Source organism: Strongylocentrotus purpuratus, unplaced genomic scaffold, assembly GCF_000002235.5.
Source record: "Strongylocentrotus purpuratus isolate Spur 01 unplaced genomic scaffold, Spur_5.0 spur5_scaffold_9, whole genome shotgun sequence".
NCBI lineage: Eukaryota > Metazoa > Echinodermata > Echinoidea > Camarodonta > Strongylocentrotidae > Strongylocentrotus > Strongylocentrotus purpuratus.
Genome location: NW_022145615.1, coordinates 28013879 through 28031120, shown reverse-complemented (window position 1 = coordinate 28031120; position 17242 = coordinate 28013879). Strand labels below are relative to the sequence as shown.

The following is a 17242-nucleotide window of genomic DNA, read 5'->3' as shown; positions in this document are numbered from 1 at the left end:
TAAATGTTATGGTAGTTTGGTCTGTCCACTTTGTTATTGAAAATGTATAATTGTTCCTCACGTTAAGAATAGAGAAGTAACTAACAAATGTCTATTTTTCTTATTATTTAAGATTTTATAATATGTTATTACATCAAGTTTTTGTGTTAAGTTGACCAGTTCTTTAATTTGCTCAACAGAGTGTAATTCAATTGATTTTCAATTATAAGTCGGGAACCACCTAAGTATTAAACTGAGCTACAGATTGTAAAGTATCTTCGTTTTTTGTTTAATTATCGTTTTTGTCCTGATGGATTGCCATATAAACGATACTGTTTTGTATGTTTCTACTTTCTAATTCATTAAAAAGTGCATGTATTGAAAAGAACCTACATGTATTAAAGTAATATGAATAACCTTTATTATTTTCCACAATTTTCTTTGTTTATGTGTTTGTTGTAGACAATTCTGCGATTTAGTGATTTTAATTGGTTGCATCGGTTAAAGAAAACCTAACCCCAAAGAATAAGTGTAGGTATTCTGAAAAATGAGATGTATTCCTGCCCTTTGATGTATAAGATTCCATATGAAATGTACAAATGAAGATATTCCTGGCATGATGTAATGCCTTTAAGCATGACATGGGCACAGTCATTTTCTTAAAAATGTGACATACCAGTTGAAGTTGTATATCATGCATCAAGCTTTAATAGTTGGAAATAATTTTTTAATCAATAACAAAACCTTTACTTTGCAATGAGGAAAAATCATAACTGAGAAGATAGATATTATATTTGGTGAAAAATAAATGAAAGGAGAACAATTGTAACTAAATTCATTTATAAATAATACACTATAGCAGTTAAAGGCCCACTGCACTACTTGTAGCTACTTGTGCCCTCTATATAACAAACCATGCCTAATCGGTGACCATTGGTCCCCCATGATCCTCTTTTTCTTATGTTAACTGAGAACTGAGTTGATGAGATAACCACCTGTCCAGTGACCTTGCAGGGCAGTCTAATCCCTCCTGTAAACTATGGCAGATACGCTTTAAAAAATCTATTTCATTTATGAGAAACCTTTACCCTAGAAGAGCACCAACTTATGCAATTTGCATTCTGGGCTTCTGGCAATTGTAGTACTGGTACAAAGGATAATAGCAGGTGAATGAAATGCTTCATCATCACACCGTCTGGGAAGAAAGCATCCATAAATTTGAATACATTAACTTGCTAAACGACTTCCCATTGTACGTCACGTTATCCAAAAAATGGTGATGCCCATGTCGTGCTGAGAAACATTATTCTTGCTTTATACCTTTCTCATACACTTTGGTGGGGAATCTTGTAGATTAATGGGCAATAATATAATAAATCTCTCAGAATAAGTAAAGTTATTTCTTGGGGTTGGGTTTCCTTTAATGTGATTGTGACTGAGGAGGACCTTTTGGTGATGACTGATGACCTATAATAAACTGTTTTCTCCATATAAGGGGCTGAGCGACCTCCAAAGTGGGAGTGGGGCACCAACAAAAAGGGCACTTTCTGACTTGTCCAGATTTAACTGTATAAAAGAACTGGCACCAGCTATCCAGCATTATTATGTTGTAACAGTGTTCTTTATTTAACAACTTATTCTCACAAAGTGTAAAGAATAAAGAAACAAAGCTTGTATTCTTTGACATTTTTTTATTTCAAATGGGTATCAAATAGGGCATATTTGTTATCTCTTGATTCTCTTCACAAAAGTACAATTGCTCAAACATTTTACGATACATGTACCTTTCAACAGTGCTATATCAAATCCACCGATTATTTACACACTGTACAATGACAACAGTTAATTTTACTTTTTAGTCTAAATGTACAGGTTTATGCTGTCACAGGAAAGTATTCAAAAATGTCATGCTGCAACATTTGATCACATCTTTTTGATGTAATTCAGCATGTGTACCTTGAATTTGAAGTGTAAGTGTAATCTACTTTAAAGATGATCATGCGTGGATATATAGTCGTTCGCGTAGGCAACTTGGCGATCACTGCATAACACTGAGCCAATGGGTATTATGCTCCTGTGCGTGTGTACGTCCGTGTGCTGCCCTCTATATACCCACGCTTGAGCAACTTTAAGGGACAAAATATCTTGCTATATAAAGAGAAGCTGCATCATAAATTCATAGTGTCATTCATTATTCATACATATAAATTTAGGACAGTGCAACACAAATTGAGATAAGAAGCATCCCCCTACAAAAACTGTCTGTGGCTTTCTTGACTCCTCCACTAATGCCATTATGGTACAATATTGGGTAAAAAGGCTTGACAATTTGGATCTCTGACTGTATACATAATATAAACATATCTACTGCCTCAAAAAACTCAAGATTATAAAAGTATAAACTAGGAGTATTTAAGAAAATGATATAAAAGGTACAAAAGATTTACATCGTGAATGTACATGTGCATGTACATGTGCATGTACCTATGTAAAGTTAACCCTGTTTTCTAACAATATTTACTACAAAATATCTTGCATACAGAGATGCGTGGTCAAGTAAACTCTATTGATGGAGCCTGTGAGCTTGCATCCCACTACATACGTCAAAATGGACAAGTTGCAATCTAGGGATTGCATCTATGATCTACCAAAAGACCTAAACAAACCTTCAAAGCTTGAAAAATCTATCTCTAGCATCTTAATTAAGTTTGTTTAAACTAGTGAACTCGAATATGGAGTCGATATCAAATTTCCAACACATATTTATCTTTGCATTCAGAGTATAAAACATAAGAAGCTGAAATATGTATGTGTATATATATATATATATATATATATATATATATATATATATATACATATATATATATATACATGATGATGATGCATATATGTATATCTTACCTTGCTTTATGGGAAAGTTTCAGTCAAAATATGCTAGTTTACAGTGTATTGTGTGAAAACAAAAAACAAGCCTCTCCTTGGTTCGTGTTTGTTTTGTGTGTGTACATTTCATAAACATATTTTGGGATAAAACTTAAGTCACCTTCTAATTTCATTTCCTGAATCACAATTTGACTCAGTGTTTGTTGTTATAGATTAAGTTTGGAAGATGCTTCACCATTACTAAAAAATGCATCAACAGAGCCTCATTTTACAAAAGTTAGCTTTGAGTGAGGGATGCATGGACCAACTATGATTATTCCATCTTGTAATAAATGCTAACATGTTTGCACACACACAGAAACATAATCAACAAAATTGAAGACTGAGAGAACACAGTGGTTCCTTTGGTTTTGAGATAAAAAGTATAAAATCTAGGCAAACTTCAAAGATATAAAAAAAATGCATAGCGCAATACAAAGTTGAAAATATTAGAAAACAAAACCATGATATTGAAGCTCTATCTAAAATGTGTACAATACATTTCCAATTCTCCGCACTGATATTGCACTTCTACTGAAAATCTACAAAAATGGTATACACATTATTTGTTGTTGCACAATTGTTGCACTATCCATCCAAAATCTATTATGCCACTGAATGATATGTTTGTTTCATTATCAATGCCTGTATGCACGTCGATTTGCACTAGTGATATGTCTATAACCCTCAATCTTCAATACAGATAATATTTGATGGCAATAATGGACTATGTCAGCCAGTGTTCCGAAGCACTTGGGTGATCAAGATATAAAAGGAGGGCGACAGTGACAACAAGAGACCTCTCTAACCTATCATATCAACAGACAACAAAAGTTGCATACGCTAACTTCCAAGTTTCCTTGACATTTCAGGATACCTAGATGTTAATTTGGATTGCAAAATTTAGGAGACTGTGGGTTTGATGGGGAGAGGGAAGGTGGAGAGGGGGGGGGGGGGGGTTACAAGCAACTGAAGTATATTAAAGTTGTAGGTGTTTGTATTAATAGCATTTTTATTCAAGAAGAAAGAAAAGTTCACTTAAAGAGATCCTATGGTGCATGATGTACAGATATTAACAAACATGTACTACAAGATCTTGACATCAATCCATGCCTTTTGGGGTATACTGTATGCATCACAATGCAATAATAGCATACCAAATTGACAATTTACAGAGCCCAACAATTTGGAACTTTCCTCTCTTTCAATGTTTCTTTCTTTCTCTCTAATATAAGATGAACACATGTACATTTCAGTCCTTTTCATATTCTAGCAGCTGAAGCAAGCCTGCATTTCTTTTGATCCATATTTCAAGTCTCCAATTTAAAACAATTCAGTTGTTGTACTCCAGAGTCCTGATGTGGTCCACAAATCCATCAAAAGCGCAACATTTAGGACCACATAAATTGCCTCAGAGTAACAGCTTTCAACTTACTCTCCACAGGCCAACCCATACATTCTTAAGTTCCACTGGACGTAGAAAAAAAAGTTCTTAACCTGACTGAGATGACACCAGCTGGTGTCTAGGCTGTCCAAAGGCTACATCCATACTACGGTAATCTCATTATTCTATGAATCCACCGGTTGTTAGGAGTCTTGACCAGCACAAGATTACTCCATTTAGAGTCTGAAACTTGCATGGTATATCATGGTCAAATCGTAGATCTGTGATCCCTGTTGGTTTAATACGGAGAGCAAGAAGTGAAGAGAAGTCTTGTAGCAGATGTTTAGGTGATTAAATCCTTTGAATACCGACACTTTTTACTTGATTCCATCAAAAGCTTTCATGATGGCATTGACATCGAACCTGAAGTTGAGGAATGCTTTAGAGCAGAGGGTGTGACTGGATTGGCGGCTATCCTGCGCCTGTTTGCGATTGATTTGCTTGCTCGGAAGTGGGGAGGATCCTAATGGAGACAGAAAAATAAAATGCCATATTATACTCATCTAACACATCCACAAATGCACCTTCAAGATGCTACACCTTCCACTGAATCTGAATAACCAATTATGCTTACTTTATTGGAGAGGTTTGCATGCTTGTATATTTGCTGCAGTATTTTAATAAGCTAATATAGTTATTAACAGAACATAGGGATAAAAACAAGTTTATTATGATCGACTTTCAACTCCATTTATTTAATATCGTGCAGCATAGTTCCACATACCTTGAAGAGTCTCTGGATTTTGTTTATTAGCATCAGTGTCATGAATTCGGACCTGTAAAATGAAGAAAATAAAAGAAGATGATTTCACAAAATGCACAGGGACCTGCCTCTTCTAATTATTTTTAATCAACTCGAAGTCTTGAAGGCTTTCCAGCTAATTCCTTCAACTACTCTAATGTGATGGTAGTTCTAGGCCCGTTGCATTAAGTTTACCATTGGAAACTTTGCTTTGGATGGCTGTTGAGTGATGCTGCCATGGTATTTGATATTGATGGCAAAGTTACCACTACTGGTAAGTTTTATGCAACAGACCCCTGATACCAGGTAGCCAAAGGAAGAGCCCCATGTATTGGAGACTCGTTCTACCTCCATCTCCTAATCCCTTCAATTCTAATACAAGGGTAATAAATATGCTTTACCTTCAGAAGTGATAGTGAGCACTAAAACTTTTTCCTCCCTTGATTAAATTTTTTTTAAAAATAGTTTTGGGGAAAAAGAATGTCATCTAACAACATTCCCTCCCTTTTTGAGTAAACAAATTGGGGAAAAATAGGGGTAAATTGGTGAGAAAAAATATTTAAAAAATAGGGAAACCGATTTAAATCTGGTAATTATCAGGCCTGATTCCCTTACCTTGCTATGTCTCCCTTGTTTTGGAGCTTCCTGCGATGACTGCGGTGTCTGGGGTGAATAACCACCACCCCTTGGCCACCACCCCCTTGGCTTTTCTGCCTCTGCTTCAGCCCCACCCCACCCTGATTGTTCCACATGGCATCTAGAGCAGGATCTTTAAACCTGGAATATTGGGTTATTGCATTCATGTTCTGTGCTTTGAAGCTTTGCTGCTGTTGCTTGCGTCTGGTCTCTACTTTGTTACTATCAGGCGTTGTTTGGCTAGTTGGTCCTCCGTTGGTGTTTACGACATGGTTGTTGTTCCCACCTCGCCCTCTGCCTCCACTTTGTCTGTAGTTACCCTGTAAAAAAAAAGGGATGAATACAAATTCTCAAATGCATAGACTTGATACATGGTCTTGTATCTTAGAAAATTTGTGTTATACCAAAAAACAAAAACAAGAATACATTCAGAGCATTCAGATGTGTGAGAAATATTTAAATTCATCTACTGATCAGGATAGGTTGATACTGTCCTACTTAACTGTACTTTACATAAATATTCCTACTGCTCTACGCGAATATCAATGTAATCTGGGTAAATAAATTGCCATCATGTGCCACTTTGATTAATATCTATTGAAAACATAAAATCAACAATTAATTCTCTTCCCTTCAGATTTGGTAACTTCAGTTGAACAAAATTAATATATTGGAACATCAGGCTACCGGAAAGCTTCCAAAAGAAATGATGAATATCTATATCAAACTAAACATTCAGTGTTCATATGAAGGTAAAAATCATCTGAGAATTACTATCTTTATGAAAAGATGAAACATAGTTATGATTTTTCAATCTGTAATAGTAAAATAGATGTTATGATTGCTAACTCTGTTCTTGTCGAGCCAAGGTACAAGCCTTACCTGAGTTGGGCTTTGTGTCCTCTGAGACTGAGTATTGCTGTTTGATGAGAGGATTGCTGAAGGACTGTAAGTACCTCTATTTGAAGAACCAGATTGCTGCATCTTGTTCAGTCTCTTCTTTAAAGGTCTAGGAACAAAATTAATATACATTAATCACAGTTGGGCGGCTTTAGTATAGTGGCACAAATAGATGCGTCCGGAATGCAAACTGCATAATTGTTGAAAATGTCAATTCTAATGGGGATATAATAATAATAATAATAGTTTGTTCTATATATCACATTTCAGGACCGCAGGCCCTCTCAAAGCGCTTTACAAATATATTATTACCCTGGTCATCAGATTCAGGCTTACCCACACACAATGTATGCACATTCTCCACTCCTGGGGAGCATTCCAGCCAGGCGTCATTTTTACAAGCGCACACTTCATGAACTTTATTGAAAGTTTGGACATGCTGCATTTTGACTACCGGTATGTCATATTACCAGAAATATGTAAAAGTTTCCAACACAATTCACAACCAATCACTAAAAATGAAGAATCTTGAGGGGACTCATGTATGATTATCATAAAGGACTTACTTGATAAATGGAATGACCATGAAGAAATGATTTGGATTGAGACCTAAGTTGACCTTGGGCGCTGGATCCTTCTTGCTTGCAGGTAGATCATTTATCAAAAACCAGCGCACTTCCTGTGAAAGGGCACAGAAATCAACATTATATAATCACCAGTTTAACTATTACTTTTCAAATACAGTTATCTCTGCATAACTTGAAGTCGCACAAGTCAAATCAATTTTTTTTGTCAAAACTATGCAAACGTGTTATTTACACTTCCTAAATCAAATTCTGTGATCCCAACAGATTCAACTTCATTACATTTATTGCCCTATTCAATGATCAAATGAAGGGCTTTGTTTATGCAAAGTGGCCATGCGATTGTAAAAGGGTATTAAATTTTAAAATACCAATATGTTCTTAATGACCATTCTTCGTAATTACTTTTGACCAACATTCATGTATTTCAGTAAAACTGATATAGAAATAAATAAATACAAATCAAAGACATAGCATCTAAACCCCAGAAAATTACACCCTGGACAACTAACTCAAAACAACTGACCCTCCTAGGATAGTAAATCCTCTCCTCTCCCCTCCTAGGGCAACCGTCCCTTAAAAGTCAGGGGTCAAAGGTTTGACAGGTAAGAGTCCTAAATGCTTTATACAATACTGATAATTATTTTGTCCAGGTTACAACTAATTACGATTTTAAGCAATTATATAGAAAAGCAACAACTCACTTTGATTTCCCCTCGTGTGATTGGCTTGAAGTCTACATCCATTGGAATATTTGGAACAACGTAAAGTCTGGCAAGTTGGTCATTCAGATATGTCTCAATGTAGTTATTTTCATCAATGTAGTTGGTGACGTCAAAACCTATCTCTTCACGAACCTTCAGGTAGTCAGCAAGAAAACAAAATGGAAAATATGGATTAGTAAAGAAAATAAACCTACTGTAGCATGTACATGTAGCACAAACTGTATTAAAAGGAAATCACTTTTCAAACCATGTACTGTAGTATTTTCTTACATCAAAGTCATCGGAGTCATCCTGTAAGGAATTTGTAGATATTGGGCACCCATCACATTTAAAATAGACTATGAGTCCACCAGGTGACATAAAAGATAGGAGAGTGCATTTTGAACACAAGCTGTGTAAAAAAGAGTGGAATGCTTCATTATATAGTGCATAAGAAGAACAAATTGCACTGTGAGAATTTAGAGTGACCAAAATGGTAACAAATTTACCAAACCTTGCTGAATTTATGTACAGTGGAAAAGACTGCACATACATGTAGATGGGCATATGGGTCTATAATGATATATACTAATGTAGCATCAACATTTGGCCCTAATATTTCTACAACTTGTATTTCTAGCTAAACATTCAGGACATCTAAATTACTATTAACAGAGAGAGGGGGAGAGCGAGAGAGAGAGAGAGAGAGAGAGAGAGAGAGAGAGAGAGAGAGAGTAGAATCGAAATACAACTTGTTTACCTCTCTTATTGCACATTGCACAGGAAGTTCCTCTTTGTTGACCTTCCCTTTGGGGAATCCCCAGCTCGTTCTGCTAAAAAAACCTTGCACCATTACAAGCTGAATTGGGAAATAATAGAAAATTACGTTGAAACAATTTGTACTTGTACTTTTATTTATATAAAATACTTTTAAAGTCAGCGTATAATACTGATCATTTGAAAATGTTCTCTGATTATTTTTAAAGCAAATGTTACATCAATTCATCTCTGAAAACTGGAACAGTTAACCTTCCTTCAGATTTCAGAGTCCAGAATGGGAATAAAGGGAAGAAACAATTCTGCCCCAACAACACTTTTGATTGTGAATGTTTGATTTTTAATTCATATTTTGTTATTTCAAAAGATCATTATTGATGGTAACTTTGCAATCAATCATAACTTCCATGGAAACCTAGATTTAATTGGCTGTTGAATGATTTTGCCATGGGATTAAATATTGACAGCAAAGTCACCATTTGTGGTAAGTTTTATGCAACGGAGCCTAGAACATACAACGTATCTTGGAAAAAATGCATTTCCACTTTAAAACTGTACACAAAGTCACAAACATAGAGCACTTACATGCGTGAGGGAAGTATCAAGTAATATTCCTCCGTATGTTGGAACACTCATCTTGTATTCCCTCCATTCTGCATGGAGTTTATCTACCTTGTCAGCATGGTCAATCAAAAATGGACAATGCTTGAAAAGTGAACAAAAACTGGTCAAGGAATTTAATTCTGGATAAAAAATTATAAAACAATGCTTCATGGAAACTGGTGGTAGTCATTAAAACAAGAAAAGGCATCCAATATAAAGATTGTTGTACCAAGCCAGAGACTACATTTATTATTAAATTTGCAACGCACTATGGACCCCTGAATGAAAGTTATGAAACAGCCTGCCAGAGACTGACTGTACACTCTACATCCTACTAGTACTACAAAGAAACCAAAATGCTATTACATAATCATATAAGTTTCATTCTTCCTTATACCACTTGAAGAAGGAGGAGGAGGAGGAGGAGGAAGAAGAAGAGGAGATGGAGGAGGAGGAGAAGAAGAAGAAGAAGAAGAAGAAGACACTATGAAAATGACTGACAAAGAAAGCGGACAAAATATACAGTTCCTCAGGTAGACAAAGGAACATCCCTTCACTGCTATTATGTAAAAAGGTGAATATGCATGTGACACTTGTTCTACACATTTTTACATAATAGCAGTGAAGGGATGTTCCTTTGTTCTACCTGGGGAACTGTATATTTTATCTGCTTTCTTTGTCAGTAATGTTCATAGTGAGAAAAAGAAGAAGAAGAAGAAGAAGAAGCAGTAAGATTATTTATGATGATTTATCCATTTTGTTATCATTCTGAAGAAAGAATTGGACATGTATGTGTTACACATAAATTTATAAAATAATAAAATAACAGCAACTACAAACAATTTCAATCAAAAGCCTTGAAATGAAATATTAGGTCTACACTACCTACAGTTGTGGTTAGTTTTAAATATTTCATTTTCACATTTCACTTTAACAGGTTTTTTAAATATTTTCTAATCCAACTTAAAGGTAATTAAACAGGACGGAAAGGATATTAGCTTTGGAGAATTCCTTCATGCCACAATTGGGAAGTCCCTGTTGCTCAACTCTGAAGAAGTCAATGTAGAACCAATGGGCCAGCTCAATCTGGAAGAAAGCTCGTATTAAATCGTTCCTCTCCTCATCAGGAATGTTGATAAGAAAACGTCTGTAGGTAGGGAAGATAAAAACATGTGATTTTTTACATTTTTTGGGGTGTTGCTTGTTAGGCAGTAAATAATGAAATGTCAGGAAGGGCATTCACTAATTTCTTATTATTCACATTTCAAGACTGCAATCATAAACCAATCTGTGACAGATTTGCATTGTGACTTGTGAGGTCATAACTAATTAATAACTACACCTAGGTCTATCTAATGATTTACATCAGTTGGACACTGACTGGTGAACTAATGAAACAAAAATCTTCCCTGACTTTAGTTTAGCAATCCTAGGAAAGAGAAGGCTCAGAAGCCAAGTTATGATGATTTGTGACAACATTTTTCTGTTTAAATTTTGGAACAAGCTAAAAAGTAAAATTTCAAGAAGATTGCATGTTAAATAAATTAGCTGCACGACACTCCGTACTAATTAGGTACACATGCATGTAAAATAAGCTGCACTTGAGTCTGTTTTAACCATGGTAAATAGCTGCAGGTGTGGTGATCTTCAAAGTTCAAGCTCAACAATGAAGTTTTTACAGAAGAAAAAGAAATACTTTTTTGTTGAACAGAAATTTAACTATTTTTTTCCTGGAGCGTTAACAAGGTCTAGGTCTAAAACTGAGAGCCAACTTACGTGCAAAGTGAGCTCAAAACTTCCTCAGGAATATTCACAATCGGTTGATCCATGATGTTTTCTTCATTCAGCTCAGCTTCAATTCAAAAGTTGTCACTGTCACAGTGTCAGTGCAGTGTCAGTCACCACTGCATTCACTTGCACTGCACTTGTTAGTTGCTCCTGAAATTCTGCGAGACTCTAGCTCTCAGCACCAGCACAGCCACATTGGTCACACAAGAGTCCAGTAGACACGGCCTAAGGCTAAGCTACGCTACAGCTACAGACACGGTGTAGCTGCAGTCTAGTACTGGTGAATGTTAAAAATGTGGATACCTTCTTGTCAATTATATTCTCGAGTAGAGTAATTACAGTCTAATTTATACAAAACTCCCGCAAAAAAAGCGCTAGCGAGATTTGATTTTGACGAGATATTCTTGTCGTCAATTATCGCGTCGCTTTGCGTCGACCGTATTGTGCGCGATTAAACTCGCGCGCGTCATCTGATTCTGATGTACTGTACGTACGAGTCTAGTCAGCCGAAAGACAAGATAAACAGAGAGTGCTTACTCGGGTCCTCTAAACACGTAACACATAAGTAGTAATGACTGATTTCCGTGGTACCTCGAATCTTCATTCTCATCTTGAAAAAAGATAAAATAATATATTGTTCACGTTCAAAAAAATCTCCTATAGAACCACTCCTCGTGCACATATATTCAAAGTTATGGATGTTTCTTTCCTGGGGATCTAGTGGCCGCGTGACGAATTAATTGTTATTAGCTAGTGATGTACTTGGAATCCAGTCTGCATTACTTGTTGATATGTGGGGCAAGCCTCGGACAGGAGGTCAAGAACAACCTTTGTATAATAAGTTCTATAATAAGGTCTATTGAAATGTTTGAATAGCCAAGCTTCCCCATTATACTCATTGATGCCCCCGACCCCCCCCCCCCCCCCCCCCCGGCCCACTCAGTATTGTATTTAGGGTACGCATATGCGTGTTCCCTCATTTTAAAAACACCCCCTAAGCCTGGTGTGTAAAGTCAATTTTGTGTATGTACGAGTCGGACTTTGGTGCGTGAAAAGAACCCCTTTAGCGGACATTTTGGTAACACGCATGCGGTCATTCCGACCCTTGAGTGGGGGGCCGGGTTGATGCCATGTCAAGGAATACCACACATAATATACTGAATTAAGTAGAATAGTTTTCCATTCATTATGCTATGTAGGGAGTTCCATAGCGCCCTATTGCATGTCGGCAGTTTAAAAAAAATGAATAATTATTTGAAAACTCACTATTAGTTATTGAAAAAAAGTTTTACGGGCAATCCTGACGGAGTCGGACTGCAAAAATAATAATCTTAACCCCGAAAACGTGAATCAGTAAATCCACATATTTTGGTATTTTAAAGTCATTGTCTCACTGACATCATACAGTGTTTACAAATAGAAGCAAACTGTAACATAATAGCAATGAGGCAGAGTGGTCATGTGGACAAGCGATCGCTTTTTACAATGGATTAGCCCTTTTGCCTATTTTTCCCCTTATTTTATAGTCAATACCATAATGTACATATTTTTCTAAGGGTAAAAACAAGAAAGAGAGAGAGAGAGAGAGAGAGATCGAGAGAGAGAGAGAGAGAGAGAGAGAGAAAGAGAGTGAGAGAGATGTACCGGTATAATCATCTTTATTTAAGTGACTCCCTGTCTATATACATTCTCAGAATAGTTGAGCATAATGGAGATAATAGCCTAAGCATGCAATGAGACAAAGTAGTCTAATGAGCTAGACTTTTAGATTGGTTATTGGAAGGCATCTTCAGTTTCGATGCCCAGTTAGTGCATTTTTTTCTCCATTTACTTGTTTTTGTCGGCTATCTCTTAAAAATAAACTGACGTTGAACCCCCTTTCATTGAACCCAAACTATACATAGTCTAAGATGTTTTAATCGATACGATGAACTATCAAAAATGTTGTTTGAAATTCAGAAAGTCTGGAGTACTCTATGATGAAACGAGTAATATCCGAGCCTTTTTATGTCTTTTGCCAAACTCCTATTTTGAAAGACCATCGTAGACTCCACCTCGAGCTCCCCAGCAAGGTTCAGATCTGCGCTTCTCCTTCGCGAGGCAGGTCAGGGGAAATCCCCAGAAAGGGTGTGTCAAAGGTGTGTTCCTCCCAGAGTTCGTTGGTTCCTCCCCATGATCCCGTTTTACGGCATGCGGCGCAGCTGAGCGCTGGCTGTATAGTTTGTGTACGGTACTGTTCAGCTGTGACCGGAATAAACGACCTATCTGCCGCTCCGCGACGCAATATAAACAAACACGCTCGCCCTCGGGTTAACTCGTTCACAGCTTGAAATTGCATGACTTGGGTCCAATTTCTTCATATAATATGCAGATTACTCCATGATGTTTGGTATCCATAGGGAAGTCGCAAGTTGGAAGATCATAAAAACATGCTGGAAAACCTTTCAAAGGAATACAAATGTGATTGCTGTTGTTAATGTTTGCGATGCAGCCGTCCATCCCGCCATCATCATTAGCGCCGACCCAGCCGGCAGCGATGCGGGCGGCTTCTTGCCTGCTGACGGCGGCTTTTCCGTCAGTTTGAAGGCAAATGTAGCTGGAAATGGCATCATTGCAAGGAGTTTCACCAGCTCTTCACAATCATGCAGGAAGAGAGTTTATGATTCGGAAGATGAGCACGCAATCGACAGAAACTATAACAACCCTCTTAACAAATATTTGGAACAAAATGATGGAAGTTCAGAAATGTCATTGGAAGAAATTGCAAGGTAGAGTAGACTACCCTAGTAACTAAGTAGATTACTCTATTAGTTATCATTTCTTACAAAAATACTTCATTATGACAATCAAAGTAATTGGGAAATTCAACATTGATAGCAAACTACTCTAGAGGAAAGGATAAACATCGTATCTAGTGGTGAAAGTTTGATAAGATCGGTCATGGCTTTTTCTACATCATTATTTGTTTGATTATTTTATACTTTCACCTTTCTGTTTATTCTTTTTTTCCTATATTTCTGCTTTCATACAAATAAACTTATTATAAGCACTGTTTTTATTATTATTATTATCGTTTAATATTAAGGGTTGGACTGCCCTTTAATCTGTCATTTTTTTAATGTCACTAATTAGGATTGCTAAGTTAAGCTTTAAGAATGATTCCTTTATTAAAGATACTGCTATTTTTGTATTCATTTTTGCATCAGTTTAACAACTATTATATCCTAACATTGTTGACAACTTATGAAATCAAGGCCTATTTTTTTTAATGCAGAAAACAAAAGAGAAAGATACGGTCCATCACGAGAGCTAGAGCTGCAAGAGAGTTCAGACAGGGACCTGAGCAACGTAGCCTATCCTGGGACACCATCCAGCAGATACACTATCTAAGACAGGAGAATCCTGAGGAATGGTCTGTCGCCACGTTGGCGGAGAGCTTCAATGTATCTGAAGAAGTCATCGCCAAAGTTCTGAAAAGCAAGTTCAGGCCCAACGCAAAGACCAGACAGAAGCAAGACCTGGCTGCTGCAGAGAGCACAGGCTATGTAACTGGTGGGGCCTCCCAGACACAGGCCATTGTGGCAACTGGCAATGTTGATAGACGAACTGATAATGAAGGAAAAGAAAACAAGCGCACATATAAGAGTACACAAGCTTCTGGATATGAGAAAGAATCACAGTCAAAAGCAGGACATGATAAATCAGCAGTCGTGGAAAACAGACCTTCGTCAGGGGAAAGTCAAGAGCATCAAATGATGATGAAAAGGAAGGACCTTTGGGATGCAAATTCATACAACACCCAGAAAGAGGAGATTGATGGAGAACAGAAAGATCCAGAAATGGAGTTTTCTATTGGTGATATTGATTTTGAGAACGTGGACAGCTTGATGGGACAGGCCAAACTGAAACCGCAGGTCTTCCAGAAGGGCAGGAACTTCTACAATGAACGTGGGGAATTCTTGTACCGTATTTAGTACAATTTTCTATGTGTAACAGTATGCTTTGCAGTCTCAAGTTTTATGAACAATCATGCCATCTTGAAATCTCGCTGATATTCATTTGGCAGTTCTTACTGCAGTGACTTAAACTGGTAAATCTTATTTTGAAATTGATTTTTTTTTTAATGTAAATTTGGTAGAGACTACGAAAGAGGAGAAATGTTGCCTTATAAATATAATGTGACCAGATGATATTTTTGTTCTAATTTTTGTTTAAATAAATAGAATATGATAATTACTATACATTATTCAATTTAAAAGAAATATGAAGCTACATTAAGTCACATATGAGTCGTTTCATGTACGGCATTTTTTGTGACATACCAGAAGTGAGAAACTATCAACCATATTGTTTGCTCAAATTGTGTTCATTCATTGCATAAACATTATCAACAGATGATTTCATCTTCCATGTGTAGTACTAATGTTACATGGACACTGTCATAATTTCTGCCCCAACCTCATGGAACAACCAGTTGACCCACATCACATGTATTCATAGTTCCATACTCTTAGTGCATATTCGGATGGTCGTGTGTCCAGGGTGCCTGTTAGCGTTGAGCCCTACTTTACATGTTGATATTTCTCAAATTAACTGTGAAATTGTGCATACACACCTGAGAGTAAGGTCTTCCAGTCTAGCTTCAATCAAATTAGAAAATGCTCAGTGAATCAATAGGAATTGATTCAATGAAACATCCAAAAGGTATTTACCTGTGCTTTGTCATATTGGACTAATTTCTAATAATTATTTTAACCATCTTGGTGTGTGTGTGTGTGTAATTGGGTTTTTACAGACGTGTATCAATCAGATTTGATTATTTACGTCTGGGGACCGACCTTTAACGTCACCATCCGAAAGACGTGACTCAGTTTCGAACCTGCGCTCTCGGCTGAATTAGTTTGTAACTTCCACTGTTAGCTGGATTACAGGCGCACGCCACAACGCCTATAGTTGGTGAATTTGTTTGACTCTTTATAAGAATCTACATGTATGTTCATGATTTATATTGTATATTTTAACATTTCAACCAGTTTATGATTTTAATAAGTTATTACTATGCAAGATTATTAATCAATCAATTAATATTGATGTGCTAACGTTAAAGCTCAGTACATAATACATGACCTGAAACCTGATGTTGGACAAATTTGCGAAAGGGCCGTTAGGCCCGATATATTTGCAAATAAATAGAATTCTAAAAGCACAAAATTAATGTATATTGCACTTCTTAAAAACCTCTAGACAGAGGAACTCGCATTCACAGTAAGCATGCCTGTCTAAGAGAGAGAGAGAGAGCGAGAGAGAGAGAGAGAAAAAGAGATAGAGATGGGAAGATGGACGGAAGAAGAAAAACAAGTGCAAGTTTGAGAGATAAAAAATTAACAGTGGGAGAGTGAGCAAGAGGAAGGAGAAAGAAAGAGAGTGGGAGAGAAAGAGAGAGAGAGACAAATACAGAGACAAGGCTTTTAAGTTAATAACTTGAGCTGGGATAGCACCAAGTCACCCACCGTCCTGACTTTCTCCTTTCTCCATCTCCCCCCCCCCCCTTCTCTCTCTCTCTCTTCTTTTCCCCGTCTCTTTATCCCATCTCAAAGTCACAATTTCACTCGGTACCCCTCCTTCAAAATCCCTGTCCTCACCCATCTCTATTATGATGTATCCCCACCTCCCCCCCCCCCCCCCCCTCTCTCTCTCTCTCTCTCTCTCTCTCTCTCTTTTCCCCGTCTCTTTATCCCATCTCAAAGTCACAATTTCACTCGGTACCCCTCCTTCAAAATCCCTGTCCTCACCCATCTCTATTATGATGTATCCCCACCTCCCCCCCCTCCCCCCTTCTCTCTTTCTCTCTCTCTCTCTCTCTCTCTCTCTCTCTCGTTTTCTCTCTCTTTCTCTATTCTAAAAATAAAAGCTTCCACAAAACTAATCTTTTTGTAATATACTTTTATTTTCTTAACAAACAAAAATTGTTGTAAAACATGAAGTCCACTGACAAGATTCAAGATAGTCTATGATACACTGCCACATACCAAACTATTATCAAGCCATGTAAATACGAAAATGTAATATTGTTCAGGCATATAAAAGTCAAAGCATAAACACATAAAATGGCAGGAATGAGGCTTGGAGCACATCCCCATGGAAAGGGAAAACTTTTACT

At 36.9% G+C, this 17242-nt stretch overlaps 2 protein-coding genes across 3 annotated transcripts; one reads left to right on the top strand and one right to left on the bottom strand.

The window, feature by feature from the left end:
• Nucleotides 1-1653: 1653 nt before the first annotated feature.
• Nucleotides 1654-11527, bottom strand: LOC581337 (m7GpppN-mRNA hydrolase). Of its 2 annotated transcripts, none has more exons than XM_781343.5 (10): nt 11071-11527; nt 10290-10441; nt 9277-9404; nt 8675-8773; nt 7915-8067; nt 7193-7305; nt 6609-6735; nt 5706-6046; nt 5073-5124; nt 1654-4811 (listed from the first exon to the last, which is right to left on the bottom strand). In XM_781343.5, the coding sequence occupies exons 1-10, from the start codon at nt 11121-11123 to the stop codon at nt 4689-4691; spliced, it is 1341 nt and encodes a 446-aa protein (XP_786436.4). In that variant the 5' UTR covers nt 11124-11527; the 3' UTR covers nt 1654-4688. The 2 variants fall into 2 exon arrangements, with proteins under 2 accessions (XP_786436.4, XP_030832584.1); XM_030976724.1 differs by having other exon boundaries at nt 4707-4814.
• A 1818-nt stretch (nt 11528-13345) lies between these two features.
• LOC753208 (neugrin) lies at nt 13346-15848 on the top strand. The gene is made up of 2 exons (XM_001176515.4): nt 13346-13850; nt 14357-15848. The coding sequence occupies exons 1-2, from the start codon at nt 13462-13464 to the stop codon at nt 15054-15056; spliced, it is 1089 nt and encodes a 362-aa protein (XP_001176515.2). The 5' UTR covers nt 13346-13461; the 3' UTR covers nt 15057-15848.
• The last annotated feature ends 1394 nt before the right edge of the window (nt 15849-17242 follow it).

Coding starts and splice junctions, on each gene's coding strand:
- LOC581337 (XM_781343.5), bottom strand. CDS start 11,123: ATGGATCAACCGATTGTGAATATTCCTGAGGAAGTTTTGAGCTCACTT. Junction 9,405..10,289: donor GAAGGAATTCTCCAAAGCTA/ATATCCTTTCCG, acceptor GTTTTTGTTCAC/TTTTCAAGCATTGTCCATTT. Junction 6,736..7,192: donor ATGGTCATTCCATTTATCAA/GTAAGTCCTTTA, acceptor TTTTGTTCCTAG/ACCTTTAAAGAAGAGACTGA.
- LOC753208 (XM_001176515.4), top strand. CDS start 13,462: ATGATGTTTGGTATCCATAGGGAAGTCGCAAGTTGGAAGATCATAAAA. Junction 13,851..14,356: donor TCATTGGAAGAAATTGCAAG/GTAGAGTAGACT, acceptor TTTTTAATGCAG/AAAACAAAAGAGAAAGATAC.